The 21518-nt window shown below is 34.3% G+C and overlaps 1 protein-coding gene and 1 pseudogene across 2 annotated transcripts; both read left to right on the top strand.

The window, feature by feature from the left end:
- Nucleotides 1-4492, top strand: LOC121782672 (annotated as a pseudogene).
- A 5909-nt stretch (nucleotides 4493-10401) lies between these two features.
- Nucleotides 10402-19561, top strand: LOC121782865 (ceramide kinase-like). Of its 2 annotated transcripts, none has more exons than XM_042180839.1 (12): nucleotides 10402-10712; nucleotides 11647-11808; nucleotides 11904-12071; nucleotides 12232-12324; nucleotides 12714-12806; nucleotides 14390-14615; nucleotides 14815-14899; nucleotides 16007-16156; nucleotides 17089-17190; nucleotides 17803-18177; nucleotides 18922-18988; nucleotides 19064-19561. In XM_042180839.1, the coding sequence occupies exons 1-12, from the start codon at nucleotides 10545-10547 to the stop codon at nucleotides 19199-19201; spliced, it is 1827 nt and encodes a 608-aa protein (XP_042036773.1). In that variant the 5' UTR covers nucleotides 10402-10544; the 3' UTR covers nucleotides 19202-19561. The 2 variants fall into 2 exon arrangements, with proteins under 2 accessions (XP_042036773.1, XP_042036774.1); XM_042180840.1 differs by having other exon boundaries at nucleotides 10576-10712; nucleotides 11696-11808.
- The last annotated feature ends 1957 nt before the right edge of the window (nucleotides 19562-21518 follow it).

Genomic DNA, 21518 nt, shown 5'->3' with positions numbered 1-21518 from the left:
ATGGAGAAATCACAAGACCGGAGGCATCCGAACGGAAGCACCTCCCCCGGCATGCCCCGGAGAAAGGCGCCAACACCGCGAACGTCGATCTATCAGAAAAGAGAAGCAAAGGAGCTAAAGAAAGAGGCGGAGGGCGGTTTGGTTAGGTTTTTGCCGCGTAGCATGAGCAAGACGGAGGAGGGGCCGAGGAGAAAGCGGTCAGCGTCGACTTCTCCTTCTGCGTGGGCCTTGTCGCCCGGCAGATCGCTTTCTTCCCTGTCTCCGGAGCCCGAGAAGCTAGCGAAACGGGAAGCGAGAAGCGGTGTGAGTGGGGTTTTGAAGTACTTCAGGCAGAAGAAGGTTTCACCTTTATTGGAAGAAGAGTACCATCAGTACCGCCTGATGTACAACAGGCTGTTGCAGTGGAGATTTGCGAATGCTCGGGCTGAATCTTCCATGGCTAACGTCAACAGAGCGGCTCAGGTATTTAGTGTGGATTGCAAGATTCTCCTCTGAATTTACTACTAAAAATTAAACTTGTTTGAAACATGCAGCACCACACTTTTTTAATGCACATTTAGCGTTTTGCGTTGTTTTATTACTAATTTAGATTGATTTTAATATTTAAAAAATTATTGATGTTTTCAATTTTATAAAATTTAAAGATATACTAAGAAAACAAATAAACTGAGACAAATTAACGATGTCAACAATTTCAATGTATTGAATCAACCTAAGATGTCATTTGGTTAACATGTTATAGGATTATTTTAATTGGAAGGGGTTGCTATTACTAATTATCATATAATTATTCATTAAATTGTGAGGTTTAATCTCATGAAACCAAATACGATGCATATTTAATCATGAGATATAATCTTGGAAATCGAACTATGAAACAATACAAACAACAGTAAACATAATTAAGTATAACATGTAACGGAAATTATTCAGGAGCTCTAGTTGTGCAGTTACATGAAATGATAAGCTTCATAATCATCTCTTAAGGAATATTTTTGTCCAACATTCTGTTCATCGTGTCAGATTACATTTATAAAATCTCACACCGAATAAGAAATGCTCCACTCATGTGTCAGACATGTATGTATACACTGTTTTACCATCTATATATGTATTTAATATGTTTATATTGAGCAGGGAAAGTTGTTGAATGGGTGGATAAAAATTTGAATGAGAAGAAAGTTGAGAGTAGAGAAAAGATGTGAAATTGAGAAGCTGAAACAAGGAATAAAGTTAGTGCATATATTGAGGTCGGAAATGGGAATGCTGAATGAATGGTGTAGAATTGAGGGTAGGAATATGGAGGCTGTTGGAAGAGTTGTCAGAAAACTATCCGCCATTTCACTTTGCGTTCCTCTTGTCCAAGACGCACAGGTACTTATCTTTTGCTTAACTATTTTTCGAGTAACTTGCATTTTTATTTTATCTAAACTTTGAAATACATTTCATATTAAATCATACTACTATAAATAGAATATTTATGATTTAGGCAGATGTGATGGCCTTCTATGACGCTATATCCACCGCCACTCAAGTCATGGGATATATCGAAGAAAGTATCATGGATATGTACTGCCAGGTAATCAAAATGAATACTTTCCTATTAAAAATAAAATCTCTTTTACTTTATTTTTTTATTTTAGATTATTCTATTAAAAAAATATTTTGTATAATTGAAATAATATCATTTCTACTTTTTCCACTCATCACTTTACTTTCTCTTAATTACTTTACAAAACAACATTACATAAAATCTCATACTGAAAATTAAATGTTTCATAGTATTTATTAGGATGGAGATATTTATGATAAAAATTATGGGAAGACAATTGTAGTTCCAATGTTTTTAAAACAATGTTGCTACTAAATAAGACATTCTTCTTTTTCCAGATACTGCATTCGTTTTCTAAAAATAAATTTTTTTTGGGTTCGTTTCTTAAATTAGAAACTTTCTATTTTAAGAAAATGAACCCTATAATCCACTTATATTAATTTCATTATATTCTTTTTTTACTTTATTTTTTTTATCTCTCTTACTTTATTAATTTTATATTAAAATTCATTTCATTTTTAAAATTAAGAAATGGAGTATAAGGAATCTAGGAAAAAAATATAAGAGAAATTAGTAGTACTAGGTCTAGTACAGTACTCTCTCCGTCCCAAGTTACTTGAGTCGTATTCCATTTTGGGTTGTCTAGTTACGTGAGTCATTTCTTTTTTTTGGCTAAAAACAAAAATCTAATCTCACATACTTTATTCATTCTTTTACTTTTACTTTTATTCTCTCTTCATTCTCTTACTTTATTCTCTCTTCTACTTTATTTAACTCATTAAATACAACTTTCTTAAATATCGTGCCAAAAAAACGCTTCAAGTAACGTGAGACGGAGGATGTATTATACCGTATTCACTTGAAAGTCAACAAAGTGATGGAGTTTTCTCTGTCATCATATTAAGTCAAATGGGAAACATAAGTGAAACTAGTTTTCGTAAAATTAGGGGAATTAATTTGAGAGCTAGAAATATAACTAGAAATAATTCTAAGAAATAGTAAAATTGATTACATAAAATACGAAGTAGTAATCGTGAATTGTTATAGGTAGAGAAGACGTGTTTTCTAGTAACGGAGCTGTCGGTGATGCTCAAGCAGTACAAACAATTATTCCAAGAACTGGAAAACCCAGTTTTACTCGTTGCATCACTTGAGGTACGCCGTTGCCAATGTACGTTTTCTTTTCTTTTCATTTCTTTTCTTCTCTTCTGCTCCGTAAATTTATTGCTACTAGTATTATTTTTACATCCCAAACGGCTTATATAAAAAATAGAAGAAATTAGTGTATGAAGTTGTCTAAATCCTAGTCTTTGTCTCACATCACCTTGGTAGTAATCACATCCTTTTTTTATATGTTACTCTCTTTCTTAAAAATGGAAACTCTTCCTTTTTTGGTCCGTTTCTTAAAAATAAAAACTTTCAATTTTTGGAAATAGACCGTACAATCCACTAACATTAAGTCCACCACCGTCTCTTCTTTTACCTATTTTTTCTCTTCCGCTTTCTTACTTTACCAATTCGATATTAAAACTCATATCGTTTCAAAACTTCTCCACTCTTGTGAGGCATTTTAAGAGATTACTTCATGTGATCAAAATACGCCAAAATCAATGACAGAAGTCGAGTACGTTGTTGATGTGGGAAAGATATATAATCAATCGAGCATTTTCCTAATATCACACAAAAAGGAATATGAAGAGATAACATTGAGTACTAGCATAGTTGCTGGTCGTGGGGCCTCTAATGAGAGGTTGTACACCAAGATGTCGTCAAAGAGGACGATCACAAATTTGCTCAGTGAAATATGTGGTTCATGGCAGGTTGGAAAGAGAAATCACCTGTCTTTTTTTTGTTAAGAGGAGCACGAGCAAAGAAAATGGGTTAAAACTTGGGTAAATGATGCCTTGGGTGCACATCTCACAAACTTGGCGTTAATATCTGCCTTGGATAACAGTATGGCCTGACGTTGATAGAATTACATTTGGTACCATGTGAATGCAGTAGTACCAGAGACGGGATGGGGTTAAGCATGATGGATGCTGAAAATTCTATTGGTGATCCCTTTGTACCTTGGCGGGAAAATTAATTAGTTCTAGCATAAGCATACGCTCATAGCATTGTTAGGGACGACTGAATAATCCCTCTGTAGTAGAGGCGTTTCTTTTCGGCACGAGATTTAAGAAAAATTGTATTAAGTGAGTTAAGTAAATGAATATTAAAATAAAAAAGGAAAAAAATAGAGAGATGGAGAGAGAATAAAGTAGTAAGAGATACTAAAGTAAGAGAGAAGAAAAGTTGTTGCTTTGCCAAAAAAGGAAACGACTCAGCTACAGTAGGACAATCCAAAAAGGAATACGACTCAACTACAGAGGGATGTGGGGAGTAGTATTTTCTATTTTTACTTAACACACAAAACAATACTCTATCCGTTCCTTGTTAATAGAGTCATTTCTTTTCAGCACGAAGTTTAAGAATAGTGTGTTAAATGATGGTGAAAAAGTAAGAGAGAATGAAGTTAGAGAGAGGAAGGGAGAATAAAATAAAAGTGAGAATTACTTTTTGCAAAAAATAGAAATGACTCAATTAATTTGGAACTTTCCGAAATAGTAAAATGACTATATTAACATGAAACGAAAGGAGTATCTTTTATTATGAAAAACACGTTTATATTTTCACTTATATTTTCTACAGCCGGAGAAAACACGTTTAGGTGCAAATTACAAAAATAGATCAGAAAACTGGTGTCTAGTTGTATTTATTCTTCAAGTAGTCGTGTTCATAAAAAGTTTCAATAGTTAGTAAAATCATGTCTCAATGATATTTGTTTATTTATGTATTTTTCCAAGTTATATTAAGATTGTATTGGTACAGGCTGAAGAAAGAGGATTGAGGGTCCAACATATGCAATTCATGAAGGAAGTGAAACGAAGACATTCGTAAGGGACAACATTAATTATCCCGCGATACTTAAAAATATTTGTATGCATATTAAGGCATTGTTTTGATAGCTATATTATGTTCAACTAGACATGATACAATTTGTGATAGTTATCATAGTTTCGATTAATTAATTTATCTTTATTGGGTGTTTGATAGCTTAAGATAATTATGAGTTATTTTATTTAAGTATTTGATATAACAAGTTACAAATATGGATAAAATTATAATTGTCAAAATTATCCTCATTAATTTAAGTTAATGACTAAACTATCCATGAAGAATAATTGCTCTCTTCTATGGCACACTCTCTCCAATGACATAATCTAAAAAGCCAAACTCGTGGGGTCGAAAATATAATTAAAAATATTATAGTATAATATAAATAATTATTATACATATTACAATTTAATATTATATTATCTTTTTTAAGGCATGGTAATAAAACACGTCACACAACTTTATATAATATATTGTTTAGACTAATATAGAAATTTTAATATTTTAAAATATTTTATTTTAAAATTTGTGATATGTTATGTAAATTGTTTTAATCATTTTTATTATTTTAAGTACGCTTTTGTTAACTTCTAATTATAATAATTTTATAAATATTAGTATTATTTTTAACTGAAAAATGGATGGGTAAAAATGTATTTTACCAAAATTAACTAGGTATATTAGATATGTAACATAGACAAATGAGTAGTTACAAATGTGATTGAAACATATGCTTTTCAGTGGGCTTTGTGCGGGCCGGATACCAAACACGGGCTACGCAGATTGTTAACATAGCTACCAAATGCACAAATAAACCCAGATTACTCCTCTTATCTAGACGTAACATGGCTACCAAACGACCCCTAAGTTTATTATACTGGATTTTTTTTTCTTTAATATGAAAGGGAATTCCTCATTTATGGATTGTAGTGATTCGAAAACTCAACTTGTAACACCAAGCATTTTTTAACCATAGTCGATCTAATATCGCATTGCATTAGTTGTTATTCTCGTTTGTTCGAATTTTAAAATGTGCGTGATCTCGATAATAATATAGAAGACGTTTAATAATTTTGCTAAATGCGGTATAAAAATCTATGAGTTCTTTTAACACAAGTTCAAATAGAACTTGTAAAGTCCAACGCTATTACAATTTGAATATCGAGAATACAACAAAAAGAGGAGACGCGTGCCCCGAGTCTCGGCGGGTGTGCACATCCTGGACCGGACAGCTGTAAAGGTATCGGTCTGATGGTTGGGGCCGACATCGAGCCGGGCAGCCCCGAGCTTGCCACACCTCCACCTCCGTGCTCCTATTGATCTCTACATCACACACTTCCGGAAACTACAAAATATAGATAAATATTAGCCGCATCACCACCACATCATTTAAATCAAGGAAGACGTTTGACAAATTCGCATCACATCAAGCATGTTTCCCAAACGATGGTGCACGTTTCCCGTATGACGGTTGTACTTGTTAGCCGTCATTTTGAATGATGAAAATGAGATTCTTTCCAAAAATGGTAGTATGAATGACGGGTGTGACAACTTACCTCTTTTGGCAAAAAGTCCTTAACTCTTGGACAACACTTTACTCTAAAAAATTATGGGATTATCCATGTAAAACTTTGCACCCTCTTTGCCTATAAATATTCCACCACCTCCATTCATCTTTCTTTTGTTCATCCATGCAAAATCTCCAACACATTCATTTCATCAAAAAAGGGAGCAAGTAGGATTTGAATAGTGAGTTATGGAGAGGATATTAAAAGGATCAAGAGGATCAAGCTCTCTCTCATCCATTACCCCTTTCTCCACTCTTCATCAATGCTGCGAATTGATCGGAATTGCGATGAACAATCAAACACCAAAAACAGAATAACAAAAATACAATGACAACGATATACGTGGTTCAATCGTAAAGATCTACATCCACGGGAAAAGCACTCAATCGTTATTACTCATTCACGCACAAGAATTACAGAAACGAATCAGAAATTCCAAACAATGATGCACTCCAGAAATCTATCGGCTCAATCGCGAGAGCTCTCTCAACTACAATGATTTCCTTACACAGACAAATGCATCACTCTTCTTAAGCTAATAACAGCAAAGATTAGCTTATATTTCTTAGCTAAGAGAGTTTATATTTGGTGTAACTGAATGAGCTGAAGCTTAAGCTCATAACCCCCAAATTGCCAATTGTTCAACCTAATTTCAAACCCTTTCTGTAATTTGCACATTAGTCCCTCAGCTTTCTCATTTGTGAAATATGCCCCACACTTCTACAAATCTCCACCTTGGGACATTAGTGAGCAATGTAGACTGTCTTCTCCAAATTCCCATCTCTCTTTCTATTTCACCAAACCAAACAGATAATGCCTTAGTTTGGATGCTGGTAAAGTCTTAGTCAGCATATCAGTTGCGTTGTCCTCGGTCCCCACCTTTGAAACCTTCACAGACCCTTTATCAATCTCATCCCTGATACAATGCAGCTTGACATCTATATGCTTGCTACGCTCATGGAATGTCTGATGCTTAGCAAGGCATATCGCACTATTTGAGTCACGTAGTACTGTGTCACTGTATCCTTCTTAACCCCAAAGTTTGTTAACATCCCCTTCAACCAAAAACTTTCCTTGATTGCTTCTGTGAGAGAAATGCACTCCGCTTCGGTTGTAGATAATGCAATAACCGATTGCAAACTTGACTTCTAACTAACCGTTGCTCCATATAAGCAAAATACATAATCAGATTGAGACTTCCTAGTATCAATGCTCTCGGAAAAATCAGAATCGCAAAACCCCATCAATGCTCCACCTTCATCTTTGTGATTCCCAACAAACAATATTCCATAACCTTGAGTGCCCACAAGATATCTGAGCATCCACTTTAGAGCATGCTAATGCTCTATTCTCGGGTCTGCCATAAATCTGCTTGCCACACTAATTGCATGACTTATATCTGGCCTTGTACACACCATCGTGTACATAATGCTTCCTATAATGCTAGCATATGGGACCTTGTCCATTTCCTTCCTTTGCTCACCATCTTTATGACATTGTTCAGCACTTAGCTTGTGCTGCTGTCCCAATGGTAAAAAACTGACCTGCTGCTATCCATTTGAAACCTTTTAAGAACCTTTCCAATGTAATCCTTAGGTGTGAGCCAAATTTTCTTTCCATTCCTGTCTCTTACAATGTCCATACCCAGAATCAGCTTTTGCATCTCCCAAATCTTTCATATCAAATTTTGATCTTAGTCCAACCTTAATTTGCTCCACCTCTTCCTGATGCTCAGCTGAAATAAGCATGTCATCTACATAAAGGATGAGAATGAATGCTACTGCCTTTCCATCTCCCTATATATATATATATATATATATATATATATATATATATATATATATATATATATATGGGGTGCATTATAATGATAACCCCAATTTCCGTAATAACCCTATAACCAAATCTGGACCACACATTTTTAAAATCACGCGGTTGATATTCAAACTTAGATTTACTTCATAAAAAAAAGCGCGGGGGTAAATATGTCATTTCGCTCATGATAAAATTTACGTATCCAAATTTCGCTCATTTAATTTCTGAATTTCGCTCTTTTTATCATTTTATCAGTCAGTCAAAATTATCATTTTATCAACATCATTCTATCCGGGAAAACTATCATTCTATGCAATAAACCTAACATATATCATTTTATCATTTTATCAGTTAGTCAAAAGTATCATTTTATCAACTCAGAGTATCATTCTATCAGGCAAAATTATCATTTTATCAGTTTTATGACATTTTGTCACGTTAAAGTATCATTTTATCAGCTTATATGCAATTTCTTCAGCTAAACTATCATTTTTATAAGGTTACTGTCATTTTATCCGCTTAGATTATCATTTTATCAGGTAAAAGTATCATTTTATTAAACAAAAATGACATTTTATACACCAAAAATACCATCATTCTATCGGCTGAAAGTATCATTCTACCCGACAAAACTATCATTCTATCGGCTGAAAGTATCATTCTATCCGGCAAAACTATCATTTTATGTAGTAAACCTAACATTTATAAGCTAAAAGTATCATTTTATCAACTCAGAGTATCATTCTATCCGGAAAAACTATCATTTTTATAAGGTTTCTGTAATTTTATCCGCTTAGATTATCATTTTATCAGGTAAAAGTATAATTTTATTAAACAAAAATGTCATTTTATACACCAAAAATACCTATCATTCTATCGGCTGAAAGTATCATTCTACCCGGCAAAACTATCATTCTATCGGCTGAAAGTATCATTCTATCCTGCAAAACTATCATTTTATGCAGTAAACCTAACATTTATAAGCTAAAAGTATCATTTTATCAACTCAGAGTATCATTCTATCCGGCAAAACTATCATTCTATGCAATAAACCTATCATTTTATCATTTTATCATTTTATCAGTCAGTCAAAAGTATCATTCATTCTATCCGGCAAAACTATCATTCTATGCAATAAACCTATCATTTTATCAGTCGGTCAAAAGTATCATTTTATCAACTCAGAGTATCATTCTATCCGGCAAAACTATCATTCTATGCAATAAACCTATCATTTTATCATTTTATCATTTTATCCGTTAGTCAAAAGTATCATTTTATCAACTCAGAGTATCATTCTATCCGACAAAACTATCATTCTATGCAATAAACCTATCATTTTATCATTTTATCAGTCAGTTAAAAGTATCATTTTATCAACTCATAGTATCATTCTATCCGGCAAAACTATCATTCTATGCAATAAACCTATCATTTTATCATTTTACGTGATATTTGGCGAAATTCAGAAATTAAATAAGGGAAATTACAGTTTTACCCCGCGCTTTTTTTTATGAAGTAAATCTAAGTTTGAATCTCAAAACTATCATTCTATGCAATAAACCTATCATTTTATCATTTTACGTGATATTTGGCAAAATTCAGAAATTAAATGAGAGAAATTAAAGTTTTACCCCCGCGCTTTTTTTTATGAAGTAAATCTAAGTTTGAATCTCAACCGCATGATTAGAAATATGTGTGGTCCAGATTTGGTTATAGGGTTATTACGATATTTAGGGGTTATCATCTGATCACGACTCTATATATATATATATAGTTTATGAGTACTGTTAGGTTGACAATTATCTTAAATTGATAACTAATAACTATGTCAACAACCTATGTTACAGATGACAATTATTTTGTTGAGCTATTTGTTTATTCCAATTACTTGATTTTTTTCTCTTTGATCTCTATTCACACATATTTCTTTATTTGTATATCTTATTCTAACTAACTCATACTCTTTTATCATTATTCACATCTCTTCTTTGTCATTTATTTTATTTATTACTCCACTTATATCATAAATTAAAATTGTGTAAAATCGTTTGTCGAATTTGAAATGTTCATTTATTAGGGAGGAGTAACTTCTTCATTTCAAGTGGGACAAGATACATACATTTATATTTTTGTAAATCTTTATATTTTTTTGAATTCTTATTTTTTATATTTTCATTAGAATTTGTATTCATTATTTGAAAATGTTGGGTCCCAATGTATATAGCACGAGTGTTACACTGCTAACAAAAATAATTGAAACCATCAATAACAAACAATCACATCACAAAAATAAGCTTAGATATAAAAATAGTTAGCACAACCTCAAATTGACCAGCTAATCGAATAATGCTATATCCAAAGACACAGCAAAACAAAAATCGAATATAACAATATCAATGCTAGTTTAATATTATCAAATACTACTAGTACAATATTTCCTTAGATTTGAGGAAAAAATATTAGAAAATCGGAAAAGTTGAAAAATCTAAAGAGGAAATAAAGATAGAAAATATTAGGGAAGAGGGAATCAACGAAGAAAATGAGGTCTCAAAGAACCAAATTACAGATCACACATTCGGCTTGTATCACTGATCATATTATCCGTTTACCTTAATTTGATTGCTTCCAACTTTAAACAGCAATTCCAAATTATTCGAAACAAAGTTAACATGGAAACAAACCAGGACGGGTTTAATTCTCCCCCAAATCCAGATTTTGCTAATGCTGATCAGCCCTCCGTTTCCTGTTGCAACTTCTTACTCGATCGCACTGGTGAAGTCGTTATTACTCATACTTCAGATGGATTGTCATGGCGACTGGTTGATTCATTGAATGATGTCAGTAATTTCTCTCTTTCTTTTTTCGCAATTCTTCAAAAAAAAAAATACTCCATCTCATGAAATCTTGACTTTAACTGGAAAGATCTCTGCAATTATTGCGATTATGTTTTGTCTCAGTAGATTAATCATAATTCTTCTTATCTGATTGAAGTTTTGATGTTTGCACATATGATTTCTGACTACATTCTTCATTTTCAACTTATGGATGTTCATATTACCCGCTTGTTGATCCAAAAATCATTTGAGATTAGTTATTTGTTTTATAGGTTAGTCTGCCATCACGGATATTTCTCTTTCTGCTTGCTGCTCGAAGTAGCATGTAAACCTGTATTGGAAAAGGAAAAAGGATAAGGATTTAACAATTAGCTCATCTATTTCTTAGTATATATGGTTAACTGTGAGTTCAGTGAGGAGGAGTTTATAGTAATTAAGAAAATACTAGCTTTTTAGTTCAGTTGCAAATTACATTGGGGAGGTTCCATGCTCATGTGCTGCAGTTGGTCATCAAATTTTGTTTAGTAGTGATAAAATAGAGTAGTATTTTGCATTAAAGACATAGGAAATGAAGGTCTTGCACTCAGAGAGACATTTTAGCATCAAATACTTTCCATTATTGTAAAGTAAGTTGATGTCGGAGTAGTGAAGAAGCATGCGCATGATATTAGGACATGAGAGAGATTAATCAACTGAAACTCCACTTTACAGATGCTTGACGGAAACCATAGCATTTCAAGTACATACGGATTGACATCATTTAGTGATTTGTGATATGAAACTGACTTTTAAATTGTCTTCTGTATAGTCTCCCTAACACTTTCCTGTTTATTTGCTCTTTGTATATCGTGAATTGTCCCATGGGGAAGTAAGGCTATGTGAATTGCATGTTGTTTTTGTGGGATCAGCATAAGATGCTTTATTTGTATTACTACAGGAAGGGGATAATTTTTCTTGTCTGGGATTCAAACTTGTTTCGAATACAGAAATGGAGGTTAATATCGCCGATGTTTTTGCTGTTAACTTCATTGGTTGGGGTCTGGTCCATGAATCTGCTCTTGCCAGCTTGGAAGTATCCCTTTCAGATCATTCTTCTGAGGTGAAACATGTTATCCACTACTAAGCCTGGTATACACATGAATTTTTGATACAGTTTATACACTCATGTATTGTGTTTTATCTTCACTTCAACAGATGTACAGGTTTACTATCTATGTTGTTCACAAATCAAAGACCCAATCATCTGTTTGGACGCCATTAGTGTACACTTTTGGTCATAAAGATTTGGAGATTTGTATGTCTTGGGTAAACCAGATTAATTCTCATCTGAACATGGAAGTTAAGCGACCTAAGAATCTTCTGGTATGTGACAATATTGTTTGCTTACTTTTAGTTTTGGTGGTTTAGTTTCTTCTTCTTTACTCTTTAGCACTGTCAGTTATTTCGGAAGCTCAAAATGGTTAATCTAGATCAATTATGTCCTTTTCCTTTTTCTCGTAGGCTTAACTCCTTAAGTGATTAGGTTTTGGTTCATCCGAGGAGTGGGAAAGGACATGGATGCAAAATATGGGAAACAGTGGCTCCCTTATTTTCTCAGGCCAAAGTTAAAACTAAGGTAAGTTTATGTTTTAGTTATCCTCTTAGTGTTCAAAAGAATAAGTAATCTGTTGAGTTTTTCATACTTAAAGTACTTCTGATCATGGTTGTTTTTTGCATTAACTTGTTTGGCATGGTAGATATATTGTATAACGTACAATTATTACCTTGGACCTGATTGTAGGTTTGATCTTATCAATGTTATGGTTTGCAACTTGCAAGGCTTCATTATTTGGTTTTTGCACTAGGATTAATTCTTTAATAGTCCAATTACAGGTAGTGAATTAGTGATTGATTAATCTTCAAGACCGTTGACCTTGGGCATCATGTAGTAGCTTTCATAGGCCAAATGTCCAATTTAGTAAAATAGTTCAAATAGTGTTCTCATGATCTCTATTTCTTGTACAGGTAATAGTGACAGAGAGGGCCGGACATGCAAGAGATATGCTATCCTCAATTACGAATAGGGAGCTGAATTTGTACGATGGTGTTGTAGCTGTTGTAAGTAGTTGTATCCTTCTAATTCCATGTGTCTATTTTCCAATATTTATGGAATATGGGTTGTTCTGTCAGAAAACATGGATGTTAAGTAGAGTTACTCAGTTACATATATGTTTCATGCTTAGTTACCGTTTCTCGCATCCAAACATGATTATCATGTACTTAAATTGAATAGTCATGTTCACTAATTTATTGTGCTGTATCAACCAAATTGTTTAATTAATTTCTGTAACAATTTAATTTATATTGAAAATACAGCAAATAGTGGAAGAAGTTTAGGGTTTAGGGTTGGCTATATTGATGCTTCTTTCATGTTTGATAAGAGAGAGGAAAACAAACCCTAGGGGGGATGGGAGAGAGGGGAAAGATGAAATTAGGAATCGTAATCGTAAAAAAAAACTTAAAAATAAACCTTTTGGCGGGTAATTTGTAGAGAGGTAGAGAGAGGAGCTTTGAGCGGTGAGTAAATCAAAATCAAATCGTATGTAAGTAAGAATAGGGGTAATAAATTTTGAAACTTGAAAGAGATGTATGCTGAAAAACACTTTGCTATTTTTTTCTACACAAGAAAAACCTTGTTTTGGACAATATTTGTATCAGGGATGAATTGACCATTGCAATAAGAATCTCTTTGTTGGATTACCTTCTTAAAAAAGTATTTCCATTTTGAGTAATGTGGTGGAAAGAAGGTCATCCCTTGCTATATTTGATCTTAACTTTTCTCACTTAGCTTTTCTGCTGTATGTCATCAGTGTTTTATTGCTCTGATGTCGTGATTATATGTATTGCTTACATTGCCAACTTCATTTGCATTCCCTGTTACTCCCTCCGTTTTTTAAAAATAGGGAGGTTTGAAACGGCACGGGTTTTAATGCACAATTTGGTAAAGTAAGAGAGGGGGAGAAAAATTGGTAAAGTAAGAGAGAGGGAGAGAAAAATTGGTAAAGTAAGAGAGAGGGAGAGAAAAAAGTAATGGAATTAATGTTAGTGGATCATGGGGTCCACTTTAAGTTGTTAATTGTAGTGGTATAAGTGGTAAATAAATTGATGTATATGGGTGTAAAGATTTCCTAAAATAGAAAGTTTGAAAGTTGCTATTTTTAAAGAACGGACTAAAATGGAAAGAGTGGCTATTTTTAAAAAACGGAGGGAGTATGAAGTTTCTGTTTCTAGGTGAATAAGGATTGAGGAACGGATCACATTCTAATAAAAGTTTCACAACATAAGTAATCCACCTTAGCATTTTTTTCTTATTTCATTCTTTTTATCCTGGTCTTCTGCCATGATTCATTTGTGAAGCATTGGAACAATTTTGATCTAGCTTCATTATTTTCAGTTGTCTCATCAGTTAGAAACTGATGAAGCTTATCTTTGATATATTTTGTTATGAATTACGTACAGGTAAGTTCTCTTTTAATACAGCATGGTTGCTTGAGCAATTTATTCAACACCTGTTGGGTTTCCTTACTGAGTTTGCACTATGATAATATACATACATGCTGTTATTAGGATTTGTATTTCTTAGATTAATATTTGGCTTTATCTTTTTTCTCATATACTGCTTACTTTTCCAATGGTACTAGGGTGGTGATGGGTTTTTCAACGAGATCCTTAATGGCGTTCTCTTGTCAAGGCATAAAGCTCCATATCCACCAACTCCTTCAGATATAACGCCCCCGGCTGCGAGTGAATGCAATGTTTCAAATCATAATGTTAACAGAACACTCTCAGAGCACTGTGATCATAATGAAGATGGATCTCCCCTTCTGAGGGGCTCTGAGAACATTGGGCTTGAATCCTCTAATTTTGGTATGTTATCATGTCCAGTGAAATTACTTTTTCAAAAGACACTTGCTATGAGTTTATTTCTTGATTTATAGACCTGGGAAATTTTTGGTGAAAGCCATTAAAGTATACTTGAAGTTATCAATTTCCTCCACTGATTCATAGCAGGTGTATCTATTTCCGTGATGTTCCTCTGTCAATTCTTCTCTTTTCATTTATGCAGGAAAAGATTCAGAGTCACCGTTTCCAAATGAAATGTTCAGATTTGGGCTTATCCCTGCTGGATCTACTGATGCCATTGTTATTTGGTATATTCAGTTTTATATTCTGTCACATGATGCCTTTTCTCTGAGGCACATGGAAATTGGTTTTATCGTCTCTCAAAGGAACCTGTGCTAGAGCCTTGAGCTATCTATATCACCCAGCCCTATTCATCTGTAACGATAATTGAAATGCTTTTACGATAAAAGCTTATATTTTTTTGGACTTTAGTTTAAAGAACCGTTATATTTTTTAATGTGATTATGGCTTTGTATAGCTATGTATTTGATTCTCAAGCATTTGCATTTTGTAGAATTAGTTCATACTGTAAATAGTTACTATGATATTAGCCATAAGAAAGAAATCGATCGTGGGTCTAGATGAGTGCTATTGATTTTTGTTTAGTAAGTTAAAATTCTTTATTAACTTGCAACTGGTGACTAGAGTTTTATTGAAATCTAAAATGCCTAATATGTGTAATGTAACCTAAGATTTTTAGCTTTACTCTTGGAAAATCTTTTATCTCAAAACATAGATGGTAGTACGAGTTATCTCAGGGATAACAGGCATGGTGGTATTTTATGGTCTCTGAATCTATATGCTCTAGCAGCTTGCAGCAGAGACATAACCACAAAAATATAAGCTAAAACATATGTACATTATGCCTCCTTGATACCAGTAATAGTAAACAAACATTGATGCAACTCATATAGTACCAATTTTTGGTGTGGGCTCCTTCATCACATTATATCTTCTGTTCTTGCCTTTTACTATATTATGAAGAGAGGCTAGTTATATTTAAAGCCCTCTTGGCCTTCTAACAAAAGCCGTGTCTTGATTTTTAGAACCTATTTTACTTTAGATATATTGAAGTGACACGCATACTGTTATAATACCACATTGAAGAAGAAATATAAACCTTGTCATAAATTGTGATGAGGCAATATGGTTAGTGACATTATGATTTAAAAATGATTAGAAAAATGTCTTTTGATTATTCTTCAGTTACGAGATTGTCACTTTTCTTCTTTCCACACTTGAAATATATGTGCCTGATAAAACTGGAGCTTCATATTAGTTGATCCATTAGTGAGGGAAGAAACTGCTTTCAACCATCTGGATAGAACTTTTGATGTTTGATTTTCTTATTGCAGTACCACTGGGGCTCGAGATGCTGTAACATCAGCATTGCACATCATCCTCGGGAAAAAGGTGCACCTTGATATAGCTCAAGTTGTAAGATGGAAGGAAACAAATTCAGCAAATGAAGAACCATGTGTACGCTATGCTGCTTCTTTTGCTGGGTATTCTTTTGTCTACAATCAATAATTTCATTATAATACTTATTGTTGGGTTTGACAACCTTCCCATAAATTATGTGTTCAAATTTTGATGTGTCTACATTACAATAATCAGATATAGACTTTTGACCCCTTTTATAAGAGAGACAAATATATAGCCCTACAAATTTTTTTCTTCTCATTGTTGAACTTTAGCACATGCCCTCACGATGATCTTCTTATGACTGATAAATTTAATTACTCTTATATTTAAAACTCATCTCATATGTATTCCAACTTTCCAAGATGCTAATAAACTACAGTTTGCTACTGAAACTGTAAGGTCGGATTCAGATTTAGAGATTTGATATTCCAATAGTTTGAAAATCCCTTCTTGGTATTTAGAGTGGATATGTAAGTAATGAAATTAAAACCCACTGGCTTTAAGTTCGTAGAAAACAAAGTTTGAGGGAGAATTTTGAAAATTATTTTTATTTATTGTTTAAAACTAAATAACAAATAAGAAGTGAGATCTCATGTGCTTAAAATCCAAATGATTGATTGAACTGTGTTGGGGTGATTATGTGCATGAGTTTTTGACTGAATCTGAGAGAAGAGAACTGAAGGGTGAGTTTCGAAAGACTAGATTTTATATATCCATAAAAAATAAAGCCAACTTAATGATCAAAATTTATTGATTTGTTTGTTTCCAATCAAGTTAGTGGATATATCTTTGGGTTTCAATTCACTTTTCTAAATCCACCATTTAATCATTCTATCTGAATTCAACATAAAGGTTGGTCCCCCAGTTCCATGAGGTAATGTATGATAGTTCCTCCACATCGTGCAGAAAATGTCTTCAATGGTCATGACCCTGGGCATACCTTTTTAGATGGGAAGAAGTTTGTCACATGCTTTATTGCTTAAATCTGATGATTAGTCTCAACAATTATTAGGTATGGCTTTTATGGAGATGTCATTACTGAGAGCGAGAAGTATCGCTGGATGGGACCTAAGCGATATGACTATGCTGGGACAAAGGTTTTCCTTCAACACAAGTATGGAATAAGTTACTCATTGTTAGATTGATAGCTGTAGATCTTGACATATGTAGAGATTCTGCGTTCTATATTTACTTCAGCTTTCTGCTTTAAAAATGGCAATATTTAGTACAATTTGGACTCTCTTTGAAATTGATGCATAGTAGACATGTTAATGGTTAAGAACTAGTAATAATGACAATGTCTGTCGACCATCAATTAAGAAAAGTAATATAACCCTAGGTAAAGAGAGCAGTGGGTGCATCTTGTTGCTTTATTCAATGTGTACGACGTAGCTGATGCCCACCACCATTGTGCTGCTGTAAAAAGTGCTAAATTGATAATCAACCATTTGTGTGATAGGTGACAATGTGAAAGGCATGATTGCTTCACAAGAATATGCTGGATCAAATGATGAATTCTGGTAGCCAATTAAGTGGAAATAAATAGAACTCATGACACTTCCCCTAGGAGGCTATCTAAGGGAAAGGTTTAACCACGAAAATTGATATTGCCTAGAAATAATCTCCTTGTTGCTATTATGATCATCGGATGATTCTTTAATATATGACTGTTGATCATTACTCTGTTTTATATCTGTCCTTTTGTTCTTTTTCTGTATTTCTGAAGGTCATATGAGGCAGAAGTTAGTTATCTTGAAGTCGAAGCGGAAGAAACTAGCTCGAGTCCTGAAGCAGATCCTGAAGTCCATAGCAGAAGGTTTTGGTGTCTTCCCAAAAAGCCTGATCGAATGACTTGTCATGTTAACTGTGCCATATGCAATTCAAAATCCAATCACACAAATACTGGTTCCCTCAGCCTAGCCCAGGACTTTAAAGGAATGAAATGGTCAAGTTCCAAAGGACGTTATCTGAGTGTTGGTGCTGCTGTGATATCTTGCCGGAATGAAAAGGCTCCTGATGGCCTAGTAGCTGATGCTCATCTTTCTGATGGATTCCTGCATCTGATATTGATAAAAGAATGCCCTCACCCTTATTATTTGTGGTAATTTCTTAATTCAGCCTCTCTCTCTCTCTCTCTTAGAAACGTACACATTGCATGCGTGCATGCACAAGTTACATGTTAGCCTGACCAAAATGTTTCAACTTCATCTTGCGTGGTTGTTTGTGAAAATACCAAGTGGAGGGAAACAGAGTTAACCTGTTGTTGCAAGTTTATATCGCGTCACCTTTCAAGGTGAAGGTGCATAGAGTTTGTTGTCAAATTAAGGAAAATGCTTCTTTGCAGCATAATAACATCCAGTCTCGAGGTCCTTTCTACTGATAGGCACATGCTCGACAACACATTCTTCATGGCAATATGACAGCTCGAACCTAGATAGCATTATGTCATCGATCTTGTCAAACTAGGGTTATGCTGGAGCTGCTTGGAAACCTTCACATACTACTGCCACCAGCTTAAGTATAATTTACACAGAAAACAGTTAGGACAAAGAGTACATAACTTGGCTACAATTCTTAACCTGCTTCCTGAACTAAAACCATGTACAGTTCAGCATCATTTTCATACCATTGGGCTCCATAAATTTGCTTTCACGGGTTTCTTTCTAGAAGCTTCCCACTTGACACACCCAAATGCTACCAATTCAGTTGGTCCTTGTCTTCAAGAAGAGAAAATCTGTTTAATTCACTTCTGCACTTGATTTTATTCTTTGTTTCCAGTTATTCATGATTTCCGTTGTGGCAATTGGATTATGAGTTTCAACATTATATATGGTTTCAAACGCAGGCATCTTATTCAGCTTGCTAGGAAAGGCGGGGAACCCCTGGGCTATAAATTTGTCGAACACCATAAAGTATGTTTCTTCAACTTGCTTGTGTAGTTGTTTTCCTGTGTAGTCTCGCTGACTTTTCTCCATGCCTGGGGGAAGACTCCAGCTTTCACATTCAAATCTTTGGGGAAGGAGGGAGTTTGGAATGTGGATGGAGAGCCTTTTCTTGCACAACAGCTATCTGTTCAAGTATTTCGAGGCCTTGTTAGCTTGTTTGCAACTGGTCCCCAGGAATAAAATACCCACATATCTGCAGCTTGCGATATTTTTCTAACATTGTAGAACAATGCAAAACAGTCACATATTATCTCTCATCTGGAGATAGTTCCGAGGGACAGATTCAGCTCATTCAAGAGGTCGGCGAGCACTCGATCAGAACTGAAACTTGATGCAGTGGCTGCCACCGTTCTTCAAGGACACCCTGTAAGTACTCAACATATGTAACTTGGGTGAAAATATTTAAGAAATGGATTCCTGTAAATGCTACTCCTGTTGATTTTCTTATCTCTTTTAGTCGTTCTCGAAAGGAGGTCGAATTTGTGTGCTGAATTTAACTTCATTCCAGAATATATATTACTTCATTCTAGTAGGTTTTCACTTCGTTCCAATAGGATTATTACTTCATTCCAGTACGTACATGCGACTTCGCTATCGCATACCGTTCTCTCTCTCTTCAATGTCTATCACCGCCTCCACGGCTCTGATAACAATATGTAATAATAGCCTTGACTCATGCTAATTTTGCAATCAAACGTCACCCACAAGTGTACGGGATCAGCGGCGGATGTAGGTGCCGGCCCTATGACCCCGTAAAATACCCTCCAGCAGCCTCCAACCCCACGACATCCAAATCTCTGCCCCGTCGCCTACTCTCCGCTACTGGTTCTTCTAATTTTCGCCGCTTATTTCTAAGATGTAAAAACTTCGCTCCAGCTTACTATTTGATTTATTTAATTTAATTTGGTGGGTGTGGGTTAAGAAATGGGCCTTTTTACATGACTTAAAATACTTTTTATTTTACGATCCATGGATGTACCCTATTTTTAAAAATATTTCAGCATTTATTCCTTTATTTCAATTCCGAACTAAGTTATTGCAATTACGAAAAATCAAATTTTAACAATTATTATTATTATTATTATTATTATTTTCTCAAATATTAAAATTCATGAATTCGTTATTCTATTTGTCCTAATTTAAATAGATATGGTAATTGTCTTTGTTTTTTTTAATTATAGATATAAGTGATTTATTTTTAAAAAATTAATGTATGGATTGTGTTATTTCACTTTTAAGTTAATGGAAAAAAATCCAAAAAACTTGAGTTACTAGTTCTTTTAATGTTGAATAAGAATCACAATAATTGGAAAATCATGTGGTATTTGATAACAATCCGACGACATTCAAATTAATGAAAGAGAAATTATCCCCGATTGTGAATTACAAAAGTCTATAGTTTTGATGTGAACATTTGGGATCGTATTTATAGAAAATATGTAATACGAAATAATTTTGAATCGTTTTCAGAATATGAATACTCATAGAAAGAAACTACCTCGCACAATATAAAATATTGATATTTATATTTTATATATTTTTGTTAAAAAAAAATTATTTAAATATTATATTTGTTGTCTTGTTCAATTTGACCCCACAGTTATGAATCTCTGGATCCACCATTGGTTGACTGTCCCACGTGCTTGCGGTCCAAATGGGTCGTTGGTGTAGCACGCCAATCTTTTAGCTTACTATTAAGGTCCAAAGGGGGAGAAATTACTACCACATGCCTAAAGGGGGGGCTTGCTATTAGGACGAAGATGAGGTTTTTGAGTTGGATGCCTCAATGGTGATGAATTGCTCAAGCTGGCATTGCTCGTGTCGCCCTCTGCCAGACCACCAGATTCTCCATCATCACCTGCTGATTAGAATAGGATTAAATTATATTTCTTCACATGCATTCACATTGCGTGTTCTTGTAAATTGATTGATCCTGCTCCTTCCTCGGATCGGAAACGGAGATATGAAGGATCGAGGAAAAGGAGGGCGGCGATGGCAAGGCAGAGTGATCGAGGGCGAAGGATTGGAAAACGGCTTCGGCGTAAGAGGGCGGGTCGAGAATCGAATTGAATTTGGAGGGTGAGGGTTCATCGTGGAGCGAGATAGTCGACATTTGGGCTTTGGTTGGGTGGAGAAGGCCTTCTCCTTCTTCGCATAGCCCATCATAATCGAAGAATGAGAGGAATTACGGAGGTATGAGATGGAGTTGGAGTAATGGAGTTAGAACGCAGTGGATATTCTACTTCCCGCTTTGAAGCAAAGGAAGGTGTACATGGTTGGCCTCGTACACTAATTCAAACTACTTTAGTCATCAAATAAACTTCATTTTATTTTAATTATTCATATTTAATTCAAACTCAAACTCAAACTCATATACTCCTTCCGTCCATTCCCCAAGATTTGTCCCAATTTGTTTTAAGAAATTATTTGACTTTGTAATACTATTAAAAGAAGGTGCATATTGGAATAATGGTTCCACATTAAGGAGATTGAGAAT

Source organism: Salvia splendens, chromosome 20, assembly GCF_004379255.2.
Source record: "Salvia splendens isolate huo1 chromosome 20, SspV2, whole genome shotgun sequence".
Classification (NCBI taxonomy): Eukaryota; Viridiplantae; Streptophyta; class Magnoliopsida; order Lamiales; family Lamiaceae; genus Salvia; species Salvia splendens.
The sequence above is the reverse complement of the archived record's forward strand: the minus strand, read 5'-3'. Positions and strand labels throughout refer to the sequence as shown.

Bases quoted from the DNA above. Each gene is read 5' to 3' on its own strand.
- LOC121782865 (XM_042180839.1), top strand. From the start codon at position 10,545: ATGGAAACAAACCAGGACGGGTTTAATTCTCCCCCAAATCCAGATTTT. The intron at 10,713-11,646 runs GTCAGTAATTTC...GTATTACTACAG, and splicing joins TGGTTGATTCATTGAATGAT to GAAGGGGATAATTTTTCTTG. The intron at 12,072-12,231 runs GTATGTGACAAT...TTAAGTGATTAG, and splicing joins AGCGACCTAAGAATCTTCTG to GTTTTGGTTCATCCGAGGAG.